The following is a 26,640-nucleotide window of genomic DNA, read 5'->3' on the forward strand; positions in this document are numbered from 1 at the left end:
AGAGGGGTGCAGATCTTCCCCTACCTGGACGATTGGTTGATCCAGGGCAGGTGCAGGGCCCATGTGAGGAACAGCCTGGCACTTACCTGCGTGACGTGCACCAGACTGGGGCTGCTCATAAACGAGCAGAAGTCCACCCTCACCCCGGTGCAGTGCATAGACGCCACCCAGGCCAGAGCCTTCCTCCCACAACCTCACTTCGAGGCCATGGCTGCCATAATCAGCGATCTCCACAGGTCCCCCACGATGACAGCCAGGCACTGCCTTCAGCTGTAGGGACATATGGCAGCCTGTATATATGTGGTGAAGCTGGCTCACCTCAAGCTCAGGCCTCTCCAGGAGTGGCTGGTCTCTGTACATGCACCAGCCAGGCACTCATTCAACAGAGTGATCACAGTTCCCCCTCAGGTATTGACCTCCTTGGATTGGTGGAGGAACCCAGGGGAGGTTCTGAGGGGTGTTCCCTTCAGGGACTTGGCACCATCAGTGACCCTTATCACGGACGTCTCGGATGTGGGCTGGGAGGGGTCCACATCAGCAGTGACCGCAGTACCCAGGGGCTCTGGTTGGCACGAGAATGGTGTCTCCACATTAACGTCCGGGAGCTCAGGGCAGTCCGGCTGGCCTGCAAGGTGTTCCTCAGATTCCTGAGGGGCAGGATGGTGCAGGTCCTCACGGACAACACAGCGGCCATGTTCTATATGAACAAGCAAGGGGGGGGGGCGCGCTCCTCGGCCCTTTGCCAGGAGGCAATTCGACTTTGGGACTTTGCTGTGAGGCACAACTTCCACGTATCTGCCTCTCACCTCCCAGGGGTCAGGAACGACAAGGCGGAACGCCTCACAGGTCGTTTCTACCCCACCATGACTGGTCACTGCACCCAGAGGTGGTGACTTCTATTTTCCGCAAGTGGGGTGTTCCCCCACTGGACCTGTTCGCATCGTACTGGAACAGGAAGTGCCCGAGATTCTGCTCGCTCCGAGGTTGCAAGCCGGGCTTCATCTCTGACGCGTTACTCGTAGATTGGACGGGGACCCTCATGTATGTGTTTTTCTCCCCCCCCATTCTGCTGCTGCCCAAAGTCCTCCTGAAGATCGAGAGACAGAGCGGACATCATTCTGGTCGCCCCAGCCTGGCCGAGACAGCATTGGTTCAGCATGTTGCTGGACCTGTCCCTCACCACACCGATACCGCTCCCGAGGCATTACGACCTGCTCTCCCTGGACTGGGGTTGCCTGCTGCACCCGGACCTGGACTCCCTCCACCTGACAGCATGGAGACTCTGTGGCTGACGGAGGGAGAGAGAGCCTGCTTGGTGCAGGTCCAACAGGTGCTGCTGGATAGTAGGAAACCTTTCACTCAGATGGTGTACCGAGCCAAGTGGAAGCACTTTACCGGTTGGGCGGAGTCCTGGGGTATCCTACCGAGTTGTTCACCCATACAGGCCATTTTGAAGTACCTGCTTCACCTGAAGCTACAGGGCCTAGCTCTGGTCTCCCTGAGGGTGCACCTGGCAGCCATCTTGGCCTTCTACCAGCAGATGGAAGGGAGATCACTATTCTCACACCCCATGTCAGGTAGGTTCCTCAAAGGGTTGGAGAGGCTGTATCAGCAGGTCTGTGACCCGGTGCTTCCATGGGATTTGAACTTGGTCCTTGCCAGACTAACAGGACTGCCCTTCAAGCCTATGGCTACATGCCCACTGCTCGTCCTCTCTTGGAAGGTGGCCTTCCTGGTGGCCATTACTTCAGCTAGGAGGGTCTCCGAGAGTAACTCAACGCTGACTCCTACCCACCTCCAAGGAATGGCTATTTAATCACCTATATGGGAATGGATATGAGCAATCACTCGAAGTAGAAAACAAGGTTACTTACCAGTAACTGTTCTTCGAGATGTGTATCTCATATGCATTCCACACCCGCCCTCCGTCCCCTCTATCGTAGTCGGCAGAAAGAAGGGACTGGGGGCCCTCGGGGCTGGGGCGCCTGATATACTGCGGCATGTGCACAGCACTCCAGGGGGCGCCGGAGCTGGCCCTACAGGGCTTTCTAAGGGCAAAAAAGTTCCGGGAACCAGTGCACGGGGCGCACACTCACCTATATTGGAATGGATATGAGCAACACATCTCGAAGAATAACAGTTACTTGTAAGTAACCTTGGGTTGGTGTGTTGTGTTTTTTTTTTCCTTCTTTCCTATTTCCCCTTTTGTTTAGTGATGTATGTGTGTGCCTCCTTGCAACTCGAGCATTGTGTGCTTTAAATAACCTCCATGCTGAATCTAATATTTTTAATTTCCTTTTGTTTCAGGCTTTTTAACCATTTTCTTCATTTAAAAAAAAAAAAAATCCCAGTCTCTATAGTTTAGTTTGTTTTTGGCATAATTTCTCCCCTAAGGATGCTGAACTTAATTATATTGCTTAGTTGCTCAACTATAGTTATTGCTTCCATAAAAAGAAGGTTCTTTATAGCTCAGGTTTCCCAACCTGCTTTCAGAGAGCCAGACCTCGCAGATCCTGGCAGCCTGAGCAATAAAATGGCAGATGAAATTCAATGTTGTTAAATGCAAAGTAATGCAGATTGGAAAACATAATCCCAACTCTAACTACAAAATAATGGGGTCTAAATTATCTGCTACCACTCAAGAAAGGAGTCATTGTGGACAGTTCTCTGAAAGCATCTGCTTAATATGTAGTGATAGTCAAAAAAGCTACCAATGTTAGGAACCATTCGGAAAGGGATAGATGATAAAACAGAAAATATCATAATTCAGTTATGTAGATCCATGATACTCCTCTCCTTTGAATATTGCATGCAGTTCTAGTCACCCCAGCTCAGAAAAAATGCATTCGAATTGGAAAAGGTACAAAGAATGCACAAAAAAAAAAAAAGTTAGGTGTATGGAAATGCTTCCATATAATAAGTGAGTAAAAAGACTGGGACTGCTCATCTTAGAAGAGATGACAAAGGAGGGGTTATGACAGAGGGCTATAGAATCATGAATGGTGCAGAGAAAGTGAATAGGGAAGTGTTGTTGTTTAGCTCTTCACATAACACAAGAACCAGGGGTCATCCAAAGAAATTAATAGGCAACAGGTTTAAAACAAACAAAAAGTACATTTTCACACACCACACAGTCAACCTTTGGAACTTGTTGCAAGGGGTTGTTGTGGAGGCCAAAAGTATAACTAGGCTAAAAAAGAATTAGATAAATTCATGGAGGATAGGCCCATCAATGGTGCAATCCCATGCGCTGGGTATCCTTAAACCTCTGACTGGCAGAAGCTGGGACAGGAAGACAGGATGGATCACTCAAAACTTGCCTTGTTCTATTAATTCCTTCTGAGGCATCTGACACCAGCCACTGTTGGAAGACAGGATACTGGGCTAGATGGACCATTGGTCTGACCCAGTATGGCCATCTCTATGTTCTTAAAGATTAACCCTTCAATATAAAACATCATTGAGACTTCATTAAGATCCCAAAGCTCTTCTGTTTCCTGTTGCTGTTAGAATAAAGGGGCTAGATTCACTGTTCCTTCAAAGTGCCTCTCAATACAAGGATAGAGTTCAGGGTCACCGTTGCTGTATCCAGATTGTGGGGCCATCTAGGGACCTGCCTGACTTGCAGTGTAAATTAGAGCAGTTTCAGGAGAGTATTAAGTTATGCTTGGCTGCAATAGCCATTAAGGGGCTGTTCTGGCAACTGAATGTAGCTGGGGAGCCTCTCATCCATCTAAACCTCCAAGCTACCCCTGCTCCATTCTTTATGGTGGGGGCTGTGAGGAGGAACGACACACTACTGAGTCAACTATGTCGCACTCGAGGAATTCCCCAGTAAACTGATTAGGTGTAAAGGGGCTGAAACAGAATCTGATTTAAGGTCTCTGAAGTCTGTAAATGTATTCTCAGTAAAATAAAATCATAGACTTTTTTTCCCACAGAGGGCAGCACTATCAAGACTCTGCTTTTTGAAGTGATTATGGTGATTCAGGGATTCACCATATGGCAGCACCCCCTTTTGCCAGATTATACTTGAACTGATGGAACCTCCCATAATATTGAAGGTTCTGTGTAATAACCTTCCCTTTGTAGGATGTTCCCCCCCCCCCCCCCCAAGAAAAAATCCTAACCTTTTGAGAGCATTTTCTAGAAGCTATTGTCTGACCCCTGCGTGTTTGAGGTAGTAGCCCTGCCTTATAGACCTTGCTTCTTAATTATTTGTAAGATTAACTTCGTTATAGGGATTTTTTTATTTGTTCACACGTGTCCTCCTGGATTCCATCAAAACTATAATCTTGTCTTCCTTCCCTTCTCCCTATAGCGAGGATGAGGTATCTTTAAAGCCTGGACGTCAGATGGGCTGTGAAATTATATTTAAACAGAAGAAAGGACTTGCAGGCAGTTGTCATATCAGACTAGTAGTCCATCTAGTTCAGTAACTCTGGCCAATACCAGATATGTCCGAGGAAGGTGCAAAGACTCCAAGTGGGGATATAAGGGATCACCTAATCGTAGGGAAAGTTTCTTGCCCTGAAGTGGAAGGGTTTATATCATTCCAAACATGTGGAACACTTTCATTGTAGCTGCTGTTTAATCCTAACAAATATGACTGCTAAACTCTTGGCTTCAATATCTTCTGGCAGTGAGAGTCACAGGCTAATTGTGTGTTTCCTTTTATTAACTTTAAATTTGCTGCTTTTCTATTTCATTGAATGTCCCCTTTTTCTCGTATCAGGAAAAGGTAAACAGCAGTGAGCAATTTACCTTCTAAGTGTTGCCAGCTGTTGACGTTTTATCGTGAGACTCATGATATCTGGTGTTTTTCGTTGGTCCTGCATACCAATAAGAAATCACTGGGAATCAGTGAGGTCAGAGAAAGCCAGAACAGCTCAAAAAAGATATGTCGCCAAGACAATAGGAAAGACATGGCAGCAGAAGAAACAGTCCAAATCTAGAAGAACAAGATTAGTATATGAGCTAAGACATTACAGTGAATAAGGGATATTATATTCGTATGGTTTTAATGGTGTTGAGATAGAGTTAAATGAAAACTGGGCTGTAGTTCAGACTACGGGGCTGTGAGTAGCAGTGTGTATCAAGTGCTGCACTGAAATGCCCCTGTGTGAACACTGCAGGCACGCACTTAAAGGTCCCCGGTTCATACTAATGTAGTGTCCTTCGAACAGCACTACATTAGTGCGAACTAGGCCTTTAAGCTCATGCCTGCAGTGCTTACACAGGGGAATTGCAAATAGCAGCGTGTTCCAAAATGCTGCACTGTAATTCCATAGCCCAAACTATGAGGCAATGTAGACATGCCCTAAAATATCCTGGGTTCTGTACAGTCCAAATTTCATTTAACTCTGTCCTTTATCATTATAGCCACATGGATATGGCATCCATTATTTAGTGTAATCTCTTAGCCCATATGCTATTCGCCCAAATTAGAAAATGCGATCTGGTGGATGTCTAGTGGGAGACAAATCTGGATGTCAGAGACTATACATGTTGTTTTGTTACTAATGGATTTTACTCCAGGATTGATCCGATTTCTGTTTCTTGGCAAATTTGATTTAAAAAGGTAGTCTGAGAGTTATAACTTGGTCTGATCATTCCCCTGCATATATTAGATTAAAAGACTGGGACTCAGTGGAAAAACAAAGGGTCTCGTGGTTGAATAGAGCTTTGTTATATGACCCTTCCCCCTTAGAATTCAAGATCTGGAAGAAAATGTCCAGAAATATATAGGAAAAAAACTATAAGGATGGAATCAGTGAGTGTTCTCTGGGATGCTAGAAAGACATAATGAGGGGGACTGTCATAACTAAAGCATCATACCTCAAAAAGGAGAGTCCTTGTAGAAGAGAGTTCAGTTAAAGAATTTTCTGATTAGGAAGGTAGACATAAATCCACAGGATCTAAAAGAGTATATAAGAAAATACTTGAGATATGAGGGAAGATTAACCTGTTACAAACAGGCCAGGCTGAGCAAACAGATGTATTAAACAAAAATGTTAGGAAAAAGGCAATAAAGCTGATAGGCTTTTAACCAGACAGTTTAAAAAGAAACTGGATAAATCAGCCATCCCTCTGATTAGAAATAAAAAGGGAGATTTAGTAACTGGCATCACAGATCTCTGAAACGTTTGCTAACTTTTTCCATACTTTGTACACTTCAGAACAGCCAAATACTGAACTCATAAATAGATATTTGAGAAAAGTGAAACTACCTCAACTCTCAGAGGATGGTGTGGCTGCTCTTGATAGGCAAATTGCTGCACAGGAAGTTGAAGATGTAATTAAGAATTTAAAATCCAATAAAGCTCCAAGTCCCAAGGGGTTTTCTGGGAAGTATTACAGAGCTCTAAAGCAAGCGTTGGCCCTATTCGAACTGAATTATTTAATGGTATATTGCAGGGGAATGAGATTCCAGATTCATGGAAAGAGGCAAAAATTGTCTTCATTTCTGAAGAAGGAAAAGATCTTACCAATTGTGCATCATACAGGCCTATTTCTTTAATTAATGTGTATGCTAACATTTATGTCCATGTTCTAGCAAACAGAATGGGTGCCATTTTGCCAATATATTCATCCAGACCAGTCTGGATTTATTGCTGACAGGCACCTATCTGATATATCAGAACTCTGAATTTGATCTATAATGTTACTTCGTACAATTCTTTTGTGCTGCTTTCTTTGAACACTGAGTGACTTTTACAGGCTGGAGTTGGGAGTACCTCAGCCAGATTTTAGTAAGGTTTGGTTTTGAAAATCAGTTTTATAGGGGCATAGCAGCCCTATATATTCATCCTTGAGCATCTGCTTTGGTTAATGGTCATCATTCCTCTCCTTTTAATTTGTCCAGGGGCAGCAGGGTTGCCAGTTGTTTGCTTTGGCTATGGAACTATTTGCCATGAGTGTGAGAAATGGTCTCTTGATAAACGTATTCTGTTTAGAACATGTTAGAACACAAAATAGCTTTGTATGCTGACAATGTCCTGTTATATTTGCAGGTTTCAGAAGCTTTTTCAAAATTTGCAGAACAATTGATTTAGAATTTGGGCAGGTATCAGGCTTCAAAATAAACTGATAAATCTGAAATTCTGGGAATTAATGTTCCTGAAAGGATCAAACCAAACTCTTTTATTTGGGGAAGGGAATCTTTAAAATATTTAGGAATATATATTGTGGAGAAACCTAAAAAATCTCTTAAGCAAATTACCCTCCATTGTGGAATAAAATAATAAAACAAATAGGAAATTTCTTGGTGAGGGTAGTGTAGCCTCGGTAAAGACGAATGTCCTCACACAGTTATTACAGTGGATGCCGCTTATTAGCAACATCTAGGTTCCTAGCAAAAAGTTGCTAATAACTGAGAGTTGGCAATAAGCAAAAGGCTGCTTTGCAGGGTTGCAGAAAGGGAAGGAAGTGCTGGGATGCACCGAGCCCAGGCCCCAGCGCTGGGGCAGGGCGCACAGGGACTCCAGTATCCTCACTCCTTCTGAAAAGCCCTAGCATTCACACTGCAGCCTTCCTCCCTGCTACTGCCTTGCCCACAACCTCCCCTCCCAGCCAACAACGCCAGGAATCCTGCTGGGGTTGTCCTGCTGGGTAGGGTTGCAGGCATCCCAGCACTTTACCTCCAGTGCAGACAGTGGGTTCCTGGCCACAAGCAGGTTTGCAAAACTACATCCAGGGAAGGAAGTGCTGGGATGTACTGAGCCTGGTCCCCAGTTGCAAGGGCAGGACACAGCTGGAGAGGTACTGGGCAGCTCCATGTGCTTCCTTCCCTGGCTGCAGCCCTGCAAACTTGCCTGTGATGGGGGGCCTTCCCGAAAAAGTTGTTAATAAATTATATGCATGTTGCCATTATCCAAATCTCATTAACATTTAAGTCAATATTGCTATAAACTAAAAGTTGTTAATATCAGATACTGTTAACTGGCATCCACTGTATTTTTTTGTTTTACTGCCTCTCACTAAAAACATGGCAGGATGCACTAATCCTATCCATGTGTAAACATAAAGACAAAGGGTGAGTTCTAAAGTTCTGTACAAGCCTACAAAATGAGATGGACTAGCTTTCCCTAATTTGGTTTATTACTATGTATCACAATTAAAACATGATCTGTTGAGTTAACAATAGATTGTCCAAACATTAGGTAAAACTTAAATAAGACTGGAGCCTGGATATAACTATTCATAGTAATTGTTGAATTAAAAAAAAATTAGGTCACCAAAAATTAAAAATGGCCCATTGATCTAGACCACTTTAGCAGCTTTGGACCAATTTTTAGAATTCCTGTCACCAAGGCCCTTTCCCTTAGCTACTTTAATTAAAAATCAGAAATTTATCCTTAGGAAGTATGTGATTATTTATTGTGGATAAGAGCTGAGATTACTCAGTTGGAACAGTTGTTCCTGGATTCTGATCTGAAATCATACCAATAGATATGTAATAATGTAAAGGTCCCATATTTTCAATATTTACATATCAAGCACTTTATTGTGAAATCTGGATATGAGGTGGCTCCAGCTGGACCTTTAATAACACTTCAGGAGTTAACCCAGGAGCAAGCTTAAACAAAAGTTTTAATTTCTAAGATGCATACAGTTTTCAAGAAAAATGTATTGATAAGACAACAATCCAGATGGAAAAATGGGAGAGGAATTTGGACAAAAATTGATCTGGATAAGTGCATTTCTATATGGGAAAAGGGGTATTCAATTTTTTTTGTAAATTACTGTATAGATAGCATTTGACTCCAATTAATATCCAGCATATTTTTGCTACTAGGGAGGTGCTCTGTTGCAGGGACTACGGGGAAAGGAGAACATACTTGTACTCATGTTGGTTGTGTGCAGGAATTGCATGGTTTTGGAAGGAAATTATTAAAAATTAATCTTACGACAAAATTATGGCTTCCTAGAAATCCCCTGACCTGCATGCTTAATGCTCCAGTAAAGGATCTTCTTTTAAATAGAATGACTAATTTTTTAATTGTTAGCAGTAAGACTGTTTTGCACATTATTGGAAATATGTAGCCCATCCTCCTGTGGAATTGTGGTAGTAAAATATTGGACTGTCCTTGTAATGGAAAAGCTTTCACACCAAGTATGTACACAAGAGAAGCTCTAAAAAGAGGATAAGTATTTAGAAATTCCTTTCTAGTGTACTCAGAGAAGGAGGGCTTCCCAGTCAGCAAGCCAGAATCCCAGTCAGCAAGCCAGTTTCTCTGAATACTAACTAGATGATGAATAAGTATCAGATGATGTAGTATGTTCATGTTTTATTGTAACTTTATAAAGGCAAAAAGCTTCAAATATTTGGTGTTTTTCTTAAAGCACTGTCTGGTATTTCACCAATGGACAACTTCAATCTAATGCCCATCCTTTCTTGTTGTACTATTAAAATGCTAGTTGTATAATTAAGGATATTCATTTTACTCTCCTTCTGAAATGTCCTTTTAAGAACAGTCGTTAGTGTTGTCTATCTTAGTTTATTCTTTTATGGTTAAAAGTTGTCCACTCTTCCCCTAAGCTTTTATAAGACCCTTTTATTTCATTGATTTCACTTCCTAGCTTGTAAATTAGCACTTAACTTTTCAGCCATTGAATTGGTCACTCATACTAGTTCAAGTGTGACGCACTTAGCAGCTCATGTATTTGGAGACTGACCCTTTCCATCAGAGAAATTACCTTTTATAGGTAAGAAAAAATGGTGACTTACATTTATTTCATTTTGGCTGAACAGAAGAGTAGGTAAACAAAACCCATAAGTATTTGTATTTACTGTGTTTGGTATTTTTCATTCCCAGCTGAACAGCTGTGTGGCTAACACAGCCCAACGTTTTCTAAGTTCTAAGATTTTCCTGATATTTAGATATAAACATGTTTACAGACCCTAAAGGCAGATGACATTCAGTATTTTCTGAGTGCGGAGTCCATGCACAGCCCTATCACTAGTATCTAAACAAAGTTAATGCTTTTTGTGCATTAAAAAGGGTCATTCAGAAAGCAAAAACTGTTTGTTTACTCACTAAACACAAAATATAAGAGTAAAAAATATTTTGTTTATCTAAAAAACAGTCTAATGTAAATTATAGCTAGGTCATGCATTAAGTGAAGTTCAGAAACGTAAACATGTCTTATCTATAATTCAAAATGTGAGTGGCAGTGTAGTAAGATTTGTTTTTATGTATTCTATATAATGCTTTCCATTCAGTGATGCATCTTTCTCTGGTATCCATTAGTCCACTCAAATAGCTCAGATCATTCTCTGGATCAAGGCACTTCTTTCATGTGGGAATTCAGTTATACAGTATTGTGTTTTTTGTCTTTAGATGTTTCAGATGGATTTTCATATGCCAGAGTTTTAAGTACATTTTCAGAAGAATTGCCAAATTGTACATGCTCTCTGCTGGAGAATTATTTTGAGTCCAAACATTTGTGTCTGTTTAGAATCTGGCACTTGCAATATTCTGTAGATGTCATGTTAACTGTGAAATTAATTAGCTCTAACAGGATGAGTCAGACCAATAGAAACACTCACATTGGAGGTACATTTAAATTTTAATACAATACAGGTGAAAGATGTTCTTATTTTGTAGTGGTACTATACATATATTAACTCTGTTTTCCTACCCCCCCCTGTAGTATTTTCCATGTGTTGGTTCTGAACATGGCAATTGTAGGAGTTGGAGTGACAATGGCCATATTCTATCCAAATATAGGAGGTATCATAAGGTAGGTACCCCTTGCACTCTGAACTAGTCCTTGCTTTTGACACCAAAAAATGTTCATTAATATCAAATTATCAGAGATCAAACTGTTTTTATTTTTATCATTTATAATAATATACAAAAAGTTACAGAATAACATCAAAAATTGACATATAGCTCTCTGAATGTCCCTTTCCAAGAACTAGTATTAAACAGAGGGTTTAGATGATTGCCAGACAGATGTGAATTGGGAATATGTTTCCTTCAGATCTCGTCCAGGTCCCTAGAATTTGCTTGCTTATTCTGAATCAGATATGTCATTTTTCATTATAAAATCACTAAGTTAGTGTATAGCCTTATTTGTATGTTGTTGCCACCAGTGGTCTCTGAAGATTTTTTTAATCTGTAAAGACAATTAAAAGTTGACTTTTTAAAAGAGACTGATTAAAAACTGCAAAAAATAAATAAAAAACCAGAGTGAAAGGGATGACCAACATAAGTCACACTTCTAACTGATTTTTTTTAAACCTACTGTTGTTGCAGGTAACTCCTCTGATTTCTGTAATTGAGAGAGATTGAGAAAAAGATATTGTCCATTTTTTTTCCCAGTGGGTTTACTTTTTGCATTTGGAAATGCTTTGCAAATAGTCAGTTTCCCCTGTTGTTAGTCTGGGTCTTTTATACACCAACCAGGAAAGGAAAGCATTTAAAAAACAGGATTATAAAACAGCAATTGGCATTGGGACCAGTGTAATCACTGTAGCTACTCTTCACTCATTTTCTGAACCTGGATGCCTCATTAATTTTTTTACCTTTTTTAATAATCTCTATTTTTAAGGAAAACTTTTATCCTCCAATAATAGAACTAGTTATTTTCAGTGACTAATCTGACATGGTATATTCAGAATGTTTTTCTGTTTGCAAATTGATCCTGATTTTTGGCAACTATCAGTAATGAATACATTTAGCAAACATTTGGATAAACAATTTTCAGCCTGTGGGGGGTGGTTGAACTGTATAGTTCAATTATTTGATATTCTTTGGGTAATATGTTTCTGTTCCCTGATTGGACAACTGAAACTTGTTAAGTAGGAAAAAGCAGACTGTGAATAATGAATACATGGTTCCACCAGGGTTTGGTAGCTGACATATAACCAGACTGACATTGAGAGAGGGTTGTGGTAGCTAGCAGAGAGTCAGCCTGGCACTCATCACTAGCAAGAGTAGGAAAGGGTTTCAGTAGCTATGGGTTGGTCCATGCTGGTGCTTGTCACATTTCATGTCTTTGCAGTACTAGAAAAATGCTTTTTAGGAGCTTAAGTGATGAAACAAGCAGTTGCATGTCCACCATATGCTCATGCACATTTTGCTTAAACCCCATTGATGTTACCAGATTCGTATCTTTGATAGCTTTTGTTACTGTTTAATGTAACTATTATCTGGCCTTGTTCTGACACACACACACACACACACACCCTCCCCCCCCCCCCCCCCCAGCCCGACGATTCCTCAAAAGAAAGCAAAATTTATCAAGATCAAAGTTAGGAAGTCTGTCTCCAGAAGCATCTGGCTCATTTGACAGTAGGATTACTCTGGGAAAAATGCTTTATCAAGTAATTAAATGCCATTGGAGTAGGAGGAAGCAGCAGATAAGAAGCAGAAAACAATGGGGTTTTTTTTGGTTGTGACAGCAAATTATTATTCAACAAGATTGTTTTAGGAAAAACCCCAAGGACCAAGAGCTAACACAAAGCACTTTTGTTTTTTGCAGATATTCTGGAGCAACGTGTGGTCTGGCCTTTGTATTTGTGTATCCATCTCTCATCTACATGATCTCCCTGCATCAGTCAGGGCGGCTGACATGGTCAACACTTATCGTTCACATTTTTATAATCATCCTAGGAGTGGCTAATCTGATAGCACAGTTCTTGCTGTGAAAACTCCTCCTGTCATGCTGGCTTTCACAAGTGGTATTCTGAGGTTTGACAACAGCCTTTAGCAACTCTGTCAAATACTGAGAACCACCCGTCTCAATTTCTTCCTGAGAAAATCTGCACCTTTGAAGGCAAAGGAAAACTGTGTCTTAGTAACAGTTTTCAGGGGTTTGTAGGGAAACATCTTTGAAAATGCTACATCATGATAGATAAAATGGGCCAAATTTGTAAATGGCATAATTCCACTGACTTCATTGAAGGTATATCAGGGGTGATTTTGGCCCAAATATTATTTTCTAGAGAGAAATATTTCTACAGGGATAAAACATGCCACCCTTCACTTTTAGAAGTAGTTACTTTTCAGATTTGTGCTGCAGAATTCTTTTCTTGCAAAATAGTGGTTCCTACCCTTATTAACAAACAAGCCCTCACAATATTCTACAATGACAGTTGCACTAATTTTCCTGCACACTTTTGGACTGTTACGGAAGAAAGGGTTATATTTGTAAACCTAATTTATAGCCAATCAGATGACAGCACACTGTTAATATAATTTTGTGTAACCTTTTTTAAATATATGTGTGAGAAACTTCATAACTCATTATATGGAAACACCATTAAAAAAAATCAATACTGCTTCTACCTGCAACCAGTATGCTGCATGCACACTATCTGGCCTTCCAGAATAGGTCAAATAATGAGGGGTGTCCAAAGTTACAGAGCAAGTTGATGGTTCACGTAGTATTAGGACCAGGATCCTTCTCACTCCTGTAACCATTAGAGTAGATATTTGCGTTGGGCATTTTCATGAACAGGTGCATTTTATATATGTATGTTGGATGCAAATGTGCAGAGCATTCCTGTATGTCCTATGTAGTTGTGTCCCTACAGGATTTCAGACTGTGAAAATTCCTCATTGTAGGAAAACCTGTTTTTTCTTTTCCCCAAGCATCTATTTGATATATGTAACTGACAGTTCATTGTAAGCAAACTAACAGTAAATTAAGATTGTATGAAAATTTAAAATCCCATTTCCATGTAGCTGCTTAATATTTGGTATTAAAATGTACTGTAATCTAATATACACAATACATGTGCTGTATATTATATGCCAGATGGTGCAGTTTCAGAATCACTAGTGCAAAATTGCAAATGCATCATCTGTATAGGCAATCATCATGCACAACTGTGCCTGCAAATGATCGGTTAAATGACTAACTGGTCACTTGTATTTGGAATTACTGTAACTGAAAGCACAAGTCCACATATGCAACTCTGAAAACATGGGTCTGTCCATGTGCAGTGAGTAATAACAAGGCACTACCTTGTAGGGATGCCTTTAGGGCTATATAAAATGTGTACATAATTTGAGGTTTATCTATGTGCATTTCCAGGACTGAGATTTTTACATAGTTCATAAAGGGTGCTCCCATTGAAAGTCAAGGGCAAAACTCCCATTGTCTTCATAGGAAGAAAGTTCTGAATCCATAATCTCCGCTTTGGTGGGAGAAGAGTCTCTCTGAAAAGCCAGTATTTGTTAAACACCACATGATGCAGATTTATTCCTGGTTTCTGAGTGATGGATTACTTTTAGGATTGGGCCCAATCTCCAAGTTAGACTGTAAAAACGGTCTTATTTTGGTATTTATCTTCATGCTTTTTGGTAGCCATCATGGTATGTAATCTGAGTGCTTTATTTCTTCATCTGAAAAGTGTGTTTCATAATCTGCCCTTCCTATGTCCTCTTCTGTTCTCTTTATTCTTTCCTCTTTTGACTTACCAGTTTCTCTCCTTCCTAACTAAATCATGCAATTTTCCCAGACTGGAGTCTGTCCCACAGCAGTAATGTAGCTAAGCCTTACCTGCTAGATTGTTTGCTGTATATAGGTGTGTGAGGACATATTGCCTAAAAGGACAGTCATCTGCTGCAAGATGCCAAGCACCTTCTTCTAGGTTGAAGATAATTGCAGTTGCAGGTGCTCTCATGCTCGGGTTGCTAGTGGGCCATATTCAAAGCTGATGAATAGGAGGACTTCAGTGATAAAATGTTGGAGCTGATGTAGGCAGGTCTGAATTTGGCCCAGTGGGTGAGATCCTGGCTCCATTAAAGTCAATAGCAAAACTCTCAGTGACTTCAATAGGGCCAGGATTTCACCCAATGTAATTTACCTTTTTAAAGAATATTGTGTGTTAAACACTAAATAGAAATGGTTCTTTTTACAATTAGAAAACTTAAGTTGGTTTGATTCTATACCCGCTTTGATGAGCACATTAGAGCAATTCTCTAGTGCATTGAGGGTGCATTATCAGAAAGGGAAATAATGTAATGAAATCAAAGGTGAACATACCTCATAGGCATCTTGCTCTAGAAGTTCTTGGGAAACCACATGATTGCTTCAAGTATATACTTTCAAACATGTCTCTAGATTTAAAAATCAGGAGCGCTCACATTTAAAAGGAGACTCTGGGCTATCATGTACATACTACAACTGGACTTGCTGTTATGTACAAAGGAGGGTGGAAACTGGGGTAGGCCTGTACAAAAACTGATGACCCTGACATAGATATGGCCTTTTTACTGTATCTGTTTTTCCGAGAAATAGCAAAATGCCTGTAATCTTGACAGAGTTCTAGTAACTTGGCTCATAAGCAACATTTAAATGGTGCCAGTTCAACAAAAGTCCTGAAATAGACCAGAGTCCATGTTGAGACATCTATCTGCATCTCTAGTTTATTTCTTGTTCTTTTTCAGGGTTTGCAAAGCAGAGTCATATTAGAAAAAGCACAATGGCCCACATTGGGTTGTTAATAATTAGTAACTGATTGTATAGTGCATTAAAAAAATAAAAGCCCAGCTTAGGTCAGTATTACAAAAACTTTGTGGTGTTCATTTAAATCCTTTTGCTGAGCAGTTTAATTATTTGGGCCCTAAATGGTATCATTGGGCATTATAAATTGATTCTAATACTAAATGAAAATGATTTTTAAAAAATCTTCTAGCAGTGCCTCCACCTAAAAATATGTTCAAACAGAAGTCAAAGCCTAATCTTTAGAACATTCTAATGATTAAAAGTGGGATTTTCAGAAGTGCCTAAGTGAGTTAAAAGCTCAAGTTTCCTTGAAAGTCAGTGGGGCTTGTGCTCCTAATTCACCTAGTTACTTCTGACAATCCCACTTGACCTTTTTTTAGCCACTGTTTAAACAGTTTAAATGGCGTGGGTCACATGCAAAGCTAGACAAGAAATAGTTTCATCCTGGCGCATAGACAATAATCTAATTCCCCTACACATGCATACACTGAATACTACTGTTAACCCATTTTGGAATTTACTGTATGTAACTGTGGCCAGCTAAATCTGACTCTACACTCTGTAATCACGTATTTTAATAGAAGAGAAAAGAACATCCTGACCCAAACACTATTTGGTATAATTTATTGTCTTGTTATAGGAAAAAAAATTAAATTTACTGGGGAAAAAACAAAGCTGTGTGTTTCTTAGCTTTTTGTTTTTTTGTTTTGTTTAAATATTTTTGGCAAACAAGGAGTGCTCTGGAAGGTAAAGGGCTAATGGCTCTAGCAAGAGCCAAGCATTGAGTAATAGTGCAAGCTTTCCCACAGCTTTGCCAGGCTTGCTCTCTCCTGAACTGCAGAATTCCCAGTTCTTTGCAGTCTGGGAATTCAACACTTCATATTATGTAGTAGTTTTGTAATGCGAACTAAAATCCCTATTGCACAAACTTAAAGCCCCTGTAATCAGTCTCTTTCACAATATAAGTCATGTTGGAATCCAGGTCTCTGACTTTGAAAGTCCTTAACTCAGACTACCACTTTGGCGCAGCAACACCATTACTGCTGCTGTACTAGGAATGCCTGGTGGCTGCCCACTGGTTCAGAATGGGGCGGATGGTGGAGGAAAAGATGGATCAGGCTTCTATCCTGGGAGGCACCACATGGCCCAGATATCCATCTCTCACTAGGGGCATCACATGGGACAAACTTCCTCACCACCCAGGAAGGAAGAGAGACTTGCTGAGCTCTCATCCCAACTATCTAGTTCCACCCACTGGACTCTATATGATCCCAGCAGTGTGTCTTCCTCTTCCCCTGCCCCTCTCCTGGCACCACATGGGAGATTTCCCCAGTTTCTCGGGAGGGAGGTAAGAGCACTCAGCTGCCCTAATCATCACCCTGCTTCCAGCATCTGTCACTAGTGGTTCACTCTCTTTCCCTATTAGGAATAACAGCCTTCTGCTGCTATCAGGTAATGTAGTTAGTCCTATAATCAAGTGGTAGAAACCTATGCTGCAGAGCTGAAGGTTCAGCTTTCAAACACAATAGCATAAGCAGGAGAAAAAAGTGTTAGAAATAAGTTTTAGCTATGTTGGTGAGGCACAAGGCACCCTGCTTTGATCTTTGCCTAGCCCTGCATGTTCTCTCAGGCTGGTACTGCTAAGTATAATGAAAATGTCATTCATTTCTCTTTATTGCATCTCCTCAGTTCTCTTGCTAATCATAATATGAACTGAATGTAATTTTTATATTAAATGATTGAAAAGCAAAAATGTGAATTCATTTCCACTAGCTTTAGACCAGACTAACCCAGCAACTACCCTATCCATGTACCTTAGATCAAGTGGTGGTTTAAAAAAAAAAAAAAAAAGTTTAGGCCCTGTATTACTACTACTATTTTATAGTACCCAAAAGGTGTGCTAAGTGCTTTACAGAACATAGAAAGACAGGGCCATACCCCAAAGCTTTTATAATCTAAGTCAGAGAAGGCTCTCCCTTTTGGACAGGAGCTTCAGCATTCTTCCTAGTCTTCTCACTTTCTGCTGTTAGTGTGTGCTGTAAAAAGACACATTTCCTCATCTCTTGAATTAAAGGCACCCTAACCACTCCAAGATCCATAAGAATTCTAAGCAATGTCTAATGTATTAAATTAAAATAACTCTACATTTGAAAGATTATTTAGTTCTAGAGGGGTAGCCATGTTAGTCTGTATACAGCAAAAACAATGAGAGTCCTGTAGCACCTTAAAGACTAACAAATTTCTGTGGGCATAAGCTTTCGTGGGCTGCAACCCACTTAGTCAGATGCAAGAAATAGAAATCAGAGAGGGGGTATATATACATCCAAGGGTAAGGAACAACAATGCAGAGGGTAGGTGTTAGCAAAGTCCATTCAGTTAGAGTAAATGAGGCCTATTCACAATCATTGATTAGAAGGTGAGAATGTGTGAACAATGACAATTACTTCTTGTAATGAGATAACCATTGCAAGTCCCTATTCAGACCCACTTTGATTGTGTCAAGTTCGCATATGAGTTCCAGCTCTGCAGTTTCTCGCTGAAGCTCTCTATGCCAACATTCCACACAAAGATGGACTACAAGCCATCATGAACAGTTTGATGATATGGCACACCTGGTAGCTGAACTTTGTGACTTCGTCCTGACCCGCAACTACTTCAGATTTGGAGACAATCTATACCTTCAAGTCAGTAGCACAGCTATGAGCACCCGCATGGCCCCACAGTATGCCAACGTTTTTATGGCTGACCTAGAACATTGCTTCCTCGAAACTCGTCCCCAAGTACCTCTTCTTTACCTACGCTACATTGATGACATTTTCATCATCTAGACCCACGGGAAAGAGTCCCTTGAAGAATTCCACTGGGATTTCAATAATTTCCACCCCACCATCAACCTCAGCCTGGACCAGTCTACACAAGAATTCCACTTTCTGGATACTACAATACAAATAAGGGATGGTCACATTAATACCACCCTATACCGAAAACCAACTGACTGCAATACATACCTTCATGCCTCCAGCTTCCACCCTGGACACATTACACTATCCATCGTCAATAGCCAAGCCCTAAGATACAACCAGATTTGCTCTGATCCCTCAGACAGAGACAAACACCTACAGGATCTCCATAAAACATTCTTAAAACTACAGTACCCACCTGGGGATGTGAAGAAACAAATTGACAGAGCCAAACAGGTACCCAGAAGTCACCTACTACAGGACAGACCCAACAAAGAAAACACCACTGGCCATCACCTACAGCCCCCAGCTAAAATCTCTCCAACACATCATTAAGGATCTACAACCTATCCTAGAAGATGATCCCTCACTCAGTCAAGCCATGGGAGGCAGGCCTATCCTTGCTTACAGACAGCCCCCCAACCTGAAGCAAATACTCACTAGCAACTGTACACCATACAACATGAACACTAATCCAGGAACCTATCCCTGCAACAAAGCCCATTGCCAACTCTGCCCGCATATCGACTCTAGTGACACCATCACAGGTCCTAACCACACCATTAGGAGCTCATTCACCTGCACATCTACTAATGTAATATATGCCATCATGTGCCAGCAATGCCCCTCTGCCATGTACATTGTCCAAACCAGACTGTCACTACGCAAAATAAATGGACACAAATCAGACATAAAAAATGGTAACATCCATAAACCAGTAGGAGAGCACTTCAATCTCCCAGGACACTCTGTAGCTGACTTGAAAGTTGCCATACTTCAACAAAAAAACTCCAAAAACAGACTTCAGCAAGAAACTGCAGAGCTGGAACTCATATGCAAACTTGACACAATCAAACTGGGTCTGAATAGGGACTTGGAATGGTTCTCTCATTACAAGAAGTAATTGTCATTGTTCACACATTCTCACCTTCTAATCAATGATTGTGAATAGGCCTCATCTACTCTAACTGAGTTGACTCTGTTAGCACTGGCCCTCTCCATTGTTATGTTTCTTTCCCTTGGACGGACACACACACACACACCCCATCTGTGGTTTTCATTTCATGCATCTGACAAAGTGAGTTGCAGCCCGTGAAAGCTTATGCCCACAGAAATTTGTTAGTCTTTAAGGTGCTACAGGACTCCCATTATTATTTAGGTTGTAAACTCTAGCACTCAAAAGTTAGGAAATGCTAAATTTACAGATGCTCTCGCCACTTTAGTCCTGCATCCATTCTGTGCACTGAATGAGGCAAGGGTCCGGCAGTAAAAACAGTATGTGAGCATGTAATTACAGAACTGGAGCATAATGAACAGACACAGGAGAGAAGAATGAAGGTCGTATACCTCTTTTAAGTCTGGCATTTCTTAACTTTTGAGTGCTTGAGTTTGCAATGTAAATAACATTCTTTTAAGATCATGGAGGAGGGGGGATTGTGTGTCTAGTTGCCGAGGTTAATTTTTTAAAAAGAAAAGGGTAAAAAAATCTGTTATGTAACTCTTCTTTCCTACTGCTATCATGTTTGAAACCTGATCCTTCAGCTGTGCAACACAGGCTTCTGTTACTTGAGCTACACGACTAACTACATTAGCAACGGAAGGCTGTTATTCTAAATAGGAAAAGGGGGTGAACCACCAGTGACAGATGCAACGAAGACTCTACCCCCTTACTTAATATTTTGTAATGTTCTTTGGGTTTATAACGAAGGTCAGTTTCCTTATTATGCTCATGCTATGGAGGAATGGTGGTCCAGAATCCTTTTGTTTTGGAGATGAGCTAAAGCAAGTATGATTTAACCAGATTCTCTCCACATCTCATACTTTAGGTTTTGGATTAAATGGAACCTGGATTCAATTGCATCACAATTGTTTTACAGTTTGTGTTTAGAAACACCAACTGATCTGAGGTTTTGTTAAAAATCATCCTGTGGTAGCTTTGCCAATATCTCTCATTTTGTAATCTAGAAGTGGATTACACAGTCTGGATGAAAAATGCAGCACTAGCTGAAACATTTTTCAATCTTCCTTTACTGTGTTTATGCAACAGCTTGGCTAAAGCATGTTGAAATGCGTCCAATACTCCCAAGGAACATTTAAAAACTGCTGCCCATGTGTTTCTTTTCATTTTTATTTGAATGTTGTTTTTCAAATCCATGAAACTTGTTCATGTTTGACATTTAGTTAGAGGAAGCTGAGATTAATCAGGTCATTTCAAATCAGCACAGCAGAATCATTCAGCCACAATGTGTGGGGAGGAGAATTGTCTTCACATTGCATTCCAGATTCTAAATGCCATGCAAAATAGAAACATTGTTCCCATTGCACAGCTGGGTTGATCATTCATTGCAAAGTAAGGCTAAATCACAACATTAACACAAGGGAATCAACATACAGACCAAGTTTAAGGGTTTGGCATTTATGACTTTTTAAAAGAACAATTTTATAATTTTTAATGAATATTCAGCTATTTGTATAGAGTAACAACACTAGCCTAGATTTTGCTCTGTTTGCCCTGTGGGCAGTTCTGCACTGAAAGTTGGTATAACTGGACACAGGAGGATCACCCTGGGTATACTCTGGTGTCAGAGCCAGGGGACTAGATCAGCACTGGATTGGGGAAGTGGGAAGGCCACCTTTGCACCAAGTTTCCCTGGTCTCCCCCACCCACAGTTGCTCTATGTACTCCTCAGCGACAGAGGAAGATCTGGGCCACTTGCTTTCATTTATAACTTTTCCTTCTGAAAGAGCTCAAAGTGCCTCAAAAACCATGGGCTGGATCTGGGAAACACTTGCATGGAGTCGTCTTTTTTACTTCAGTGGGGGAACTTGACTGATAAGGATTTCAGGATCAGTTTTACATTACAGTCCTCACTTGTTATGGTAATGCAGCTGTATCTTGGAGAAGGAGAGGGTGGCAGCCAAGCTGCTAAATGCCACATTGCAAGCTTCCCAACAGTGGGGAGCTAAAGGGGTCAGTTTTTGGCCACAGACATGGGAAAGTTGCCATGGGAGCTTTACTCTTGTCATGGACACCACCACCTTCTAACTGAAGCTGACTCTAATGAACAATGGATGTAACTTACATTTATGAAGCCACCTAACTCCATTTTTATAATCAAGGCAAAGCATTGTCTCCCTAATACTTTTGTATATGTAACTCTTCTGCCAGTTGGAGTCAGCAGCAAGAAGGACTGCGTTCAACATCTATGGGTTCCTTTCAACAATACGACACAAAACCGGCTCCAGCACCCACCCAGTCACCTGTGAAATTATACGTCTCCACAAGGCGATACTTCCCCTCTCGCAAGTACAGAGTTGAGTGTAGACAGAAGATCATTTAATAAAAGGAGGGAAGTAATTCAGCATTAATTTGGGAAAACAACGCAAACAGGATTCCTAAACATAAAACCACCACAAAACCTCCACCCCAGAGTATGCTGGACAATGTCCTTTGCCTTGCCTTTCTTTCTCCCCCACACCAGTTGTCCTTGGTCAGTGATGACCCAGAGTTCAGGGGTGCATCTGAGTGAATTCACTGCCCACTCTGGTGGGGGCAGAAGGCGGCACCTTGCTTACCCGCCAGCCATCATCACCACACCACTTGCCATCTGCCAGCCGCCTTGCTGGCCACTCGTTGCTCTGTGGGTCTCTCTGCCCATCGCCTGCCCCTCTGCTGCACATTGTTCTACTGCCTGCTTCTCCATTATGACCTCTTGAGGTTCCTCTGACTCTCAGCTCTCATTGAGTGAACCTCAGTGCTGAAGCTGGACAAGAACAGTGTCTCCCAGTAGATGATTTCAGCTCTAGTGAGCACTTCAAAAGATTCTTAATAAGCTCTATCTTTGAACAGTGGGAGGGGGAGTTAAACCATGCCTGGAGCTCTGAAGCAGAGCCCACACTTCTAGGCAAGAATACTTGTCCTCATCAATCTTCACTGGCATCTGAGCCCCTTGCTTAGCCAGTTCTGTTCAGATGAGAGTGACCTTTCCATCAGAACACACTAAGCACTGTTCTGCTGCCCTTTGCTCATGCAATAAGGGGAACAATATTTCATTCCCCCTGCATTTAACACGAAGTGATTTGTAACCCAACATCAGCCAAAGGGATCTTTTGGGCAAAAGTAGTCCCATCATGTCAAGCACCTAAGCAAGGTGGGTGTGCTCATGCAAAGACAGTCTGGCCCTGATGCCTGTTTCCCTTCTCCCAGCCAGCTCTGCAGGGGTGAGTTCATTCCCCAGAGCAGGGGCAATCAAGGACCAATCACAATTAAGATAACTCCACCTAATTAGGATCCCTGATCATGTGAAGAATCAGTCACGATATAATGGGGAATAAAAAATGTTTATTATAATGTCTAGCTAACTAAAGTATCTGCTTAGTAAACACATCAGTATTTTAATAGGACCAAGAGCACTGGGTACACTTATTACAGAAAGAAACACATTTAATATGCAGGAAAGTGATGAAAAATTACTTACTACAAATAATCATGTATTGGTCCCGGTCTACAAATAAACTCTACTTAATAACAAGGCTACATTTCTGCATCACCTCACCTTCTGCAAGTTCTCCTTCCATGTGTTTAGACAGATGCTCTGGATGCTCCAATGATCCTCTTTCAGACAGGTTTGTTCACATGGCCTGCCCTTTGGGAATAAATTTCCTGCGCTGGTGGAATCAAAGAAGGATTTATGCAACTGTGGCCTGCACACCTCCCCCTGGAGTTTATTAGGCAGTCCAAGTTCTTCCCCCTCCTCACCTCTTCCCTCCCCCCACCGGAATGCATTGTCTCACCTGCAAGGTCAAACGTCAACCATACTCTTAACTGTTGAGTAAACTTGTTAAAAACCTGACTTCTATTGTGATGCTGTGAGGTCACCACTCAGTTTTCTCCAGCATGCAGCTAATATCTCTAACTTCATCACAAATGTCTACAGAGAGCAAGCAGGACATTGGCTAGCAACATGTTTGACTAATGCTTATGCCTGACAGTGCATGTTCCTAAAGATGGCCTAATAAAATTGGATCTGATAATGGAATACAGCGTTATGTGCTGAATCAAGCACAGAAATACATTGAACCCTTTTAATTAATATCTGGTAAATGCGGTGTCTGGAAAAAGTAACCTTCCAGGACACTGAAAAGTAAAATACATCAGGGAGTCAATTAAAAAAAATAGAAGTTAAATATCACCAGAAATACACAAACAAATCATAGGCAGCCTAACCCCTAGCTTATCTGGAGCCCATTGAAGTCAGTGGGCATCTTCCCATTGATTTCAGTGAGCATTGTCTCATGAGCTTGGCGAGGGGCTCTTGAAAAGATGCTAGCAGTCACGTATGAACGCCACTACAAACAGCTGGGCTCTGCTTCTTCAACTAGAGGCTGGACATCTTTCCCCCCCACTGTTTTAGGATGGTGCATTAATAGTTGCAGCAGAGTTAACATTGTGTTACACAGGGAAATTTGACAGAAACTTTCAACCTTTATTTTGCAACAATCTTATTGAAATGCCAAAAAAAAACAAAAAAAACAAGCAACCCCTGCCCCCCCAACATAGAATATAGACTTTGAGCAGTGTGCAAAATTGTCATGGTTTTTGATGAAACATGAATTAAACTCTTATCAGTCTCACTGTATCAAAAGTCACCCATATTGGCAGTTCTCTGGATTGCATCTCACTTTTCTTTGTACCCCTTTTGCAAAAAAAATCTAAAATATTCTGGAACCTGTTTGGCCATACTGTTGCTCCTCATGTGCTGCTTCCTAGCATGTCGGCAATTCATCAGGAGAGTTTGGCTATAGAGAATTTTATCATATTTTAACCAGTGTGGCAAGCAGCCGTCTTCTCCCTAGTGGGTCCCATGCTTCTGCCCCTTGTAGTGGGCCAGGGAGTCACCAGTCACCCCATCTCCCCACAGAGGTACCTTGCTGGGGCTCCTCCTGCCAACTGGGGCCAAGGGTTACCCCCTCTCTGCTCCTCAGGCTTCAGAGAAGCACCATCTCCTAGCCCAGGGGAAGCTTCTCCTCTAACTACCACAAACCGTCTAGCAGCTTCCTTCTCCTGTGCTTTCCCTCTGCTAGGGAAGGCAGGGTTTAAATACACCTAGACTGGCCCTTCATTGGGTCCAGGTGTCTCTAATTGCCCTGCAATCATCTCTCCTCTGCTTGCGGGGGAAAAAGGGATTTTAGCATTCTCGGGCTTACATACTGGCCCTGGTATGCCCTTTTGACGGGGCTCTCTGCTCGGTGTCTCCTTCCGGTTCCCTTCGTTTCTACCTCTGATCCTCACGCCCTTTCCTGTTTTTACATTTGTTGTCCCACAAAATTAGTTGCTTTCTAGGTCTAGTGGCTCCTCCCCTTGGGCTGGGGGAGGGGCCTTGAGCGGTGGGCGGGCTGACCCCCACCCACCTCCTAGTTTGCAAATAGGTATGCCCTTTTGAGGCCCTCTGGCCTGACTTTATCACACCAGCCCATGTGCACCATGTTGTACCTGCTGACGTTGAGGATTAGTCTGCAGTGGCATGAATGATGTCACTTATTTCTAGGGACACAAAAAGCATAAGTGCAAGTAAGAGATTCTTCCCTCTTCAAATACCCTTGTGGCTTATGGGAAAGTTCCCTGAGTTGCAAAAGACATGCAAATCTCCCCTCTTCTAAGTGCTGTTATTTACCACCTTCATTATTGAATGAGACCATAAACCCCAACCTAGCACACAGTAAAGGAAGTATTGCAGAACTGCTCCCTTTTAAAAATAAGGAAGGAGAGTCTATATACAAGGCTACCATAGGGCCAGAACGCAGGCCTCTTACATAATAGACCTCGTACTTAGCCACTTTACCACACTGCCTTTTAGATTAGCTAATCTCATTTGGTATAGTGATCTAGTGACTATCACTGTAAGCCACATGCCTCTCCCAGAGCCAGGAATAGAATCCAGGATTCCTGAGCACCGTTAGGCTACTGCTAAATAGTTCTGTAACCTGTCCATCTTGGCAAATAGCAATGGTGGACCTATCCTCCATGAATTTATCCAATTCTGTTTTTAACCCAGTTTTACTTTTGGCCTTCACAACATCCCCTGGCAACAAGTTCCAGAAGTTGGCTGTACGGTGTGTGAAGTACTTCTTTTTGTTTGTTTTGAACCTGCTGTCACCCAATTTCATTGGTGACCCCCCCGCCCAGTTCGTGTGTTAGGTGAAGGGGTAAGTAACTCTTCCCTATTCACTTTCACTAAATCATTCTTTATTTTACAGACCTCTACCATATCCCTCCTTAGTCACATCTTTTCTAAGTTGACCAGTTTTTAAATTTTTAATCTCTTCTTGTATGGAAGCTGTTCCATACCTCTAATAATTTCTGTTGCCCTTCTCTGTACCATTTCCAGTTCTAATTTTTTTTTTTATTTTTTTTGAGATGGGGCTGTGACTCTTCCATGCCTAGGGCAGCCACCTGAGAATGCCAAGGTCAGGGCAGGCTGTAAAAGGAGAACAGATTCTCCCAGCACTGGTGGGTGGCACTAAAGCCAGGCTTCCCAACCAGCCCCAAACAGTGCTTCTGACTTCCCACACAGGTTATCAAGAAGCCCAAAATACAAATACACACGGCCCCCTTTATTGCATTCCAGTCTCCGGCTCCCAATCAGCCACTAGTCCAGTAAAGAGACCAGTTATTTAAACTCTATGCTTTTTACTAAAAAGGTTCCCTCTGACCCCAAAGGGTCAGCCACAGTACCATATCAATAAAAGTTTGGATCCTACCCAAAATACCACGCTGCCAGCCAATCCTTTAGTAACTAAAACTAAAGGTTAATTATAAAAGAAAGAAACAAACCATAAAAGAAATGTTAAAGTGTCAAAGCAAAGCAAATACACACAAATGATTGAAAGTCCATATAAATCAAGTTTCTGGGAGAATTGTGGAGTTTGCAGGCTTGTACAGTTCCTCTGGTATACATCCAGTATCTGGATGGGTCTTAGTCCTTCGGTTCAGTTGCAAGTGAATTGATCCAGAGGTAGGTATGTGTCTGTGGCTGAACAGGAACAAAAGACAAAATGGATTCCCCAGGCCCCTGCCTTATATACCTCCTGGCCCTGGCCACGCTGTTTGTGGAGTTTTACAGGAATTAAAATGGAGTCCAGAGTCATATGATCCAGTCCTGGTGCCTCATCAGGTATGCTGCCTGTGGAATTTCACAGGAACCAAAATGGAGTC

At 41.6% G+C, this 26,640-nt stretch overlaps 1 protein-coding gene across 4 annotated transcripts in view; it reads left to right on the plus strand.

Moving 5' to 3' along the window:
* SLC38A9 (solute carrier family 38 member 9) overlaps positions 1 to 15,515 on the plus strand; it is a 67,204-nt gene extending 51,689 nt beyond the window's left edge. For all 4 annotated transcript variants that reach the window (XM_067569285.1, XM_067569286.1, XM_067569288.1 and 1 more), the window contains 2 exons: positions 10,657 to 10,746; positions 12,493 to 15,515. In XM_067569285.1, coding sequence (XP_067425386.1) covers positions 10,657 to 10,746; positions 12,493 to 12,658 — 256 coding nt within the window. In that variant the 3' untranslated portion in view covers positions 12,659 to 15,515. The remainder of the gene's footprint in view (positions 1 to 10,656; positions 10,747 to 12,492) is intronic.
* The last annotated feature ends 11,125 nt before the right edge of the window (positions 15,516 to 26,640 follow it).

Source organism: Emydura macquarii, unplaced genomic scaffold (genome assembly GCF_026122565.2).
Source record: "Emydura macquarii macquarii isolate MOO-44397 ecotype Brisbane River unplaced genomic scaffold, CSIRO-AGI_Emac_v2 contig_2897, whole genome shotgun sequence".
NCBI lineage: Eukaryota > Metazoa > Chordata > Testudines > Chelidae > Emydura > Emydura macquarii.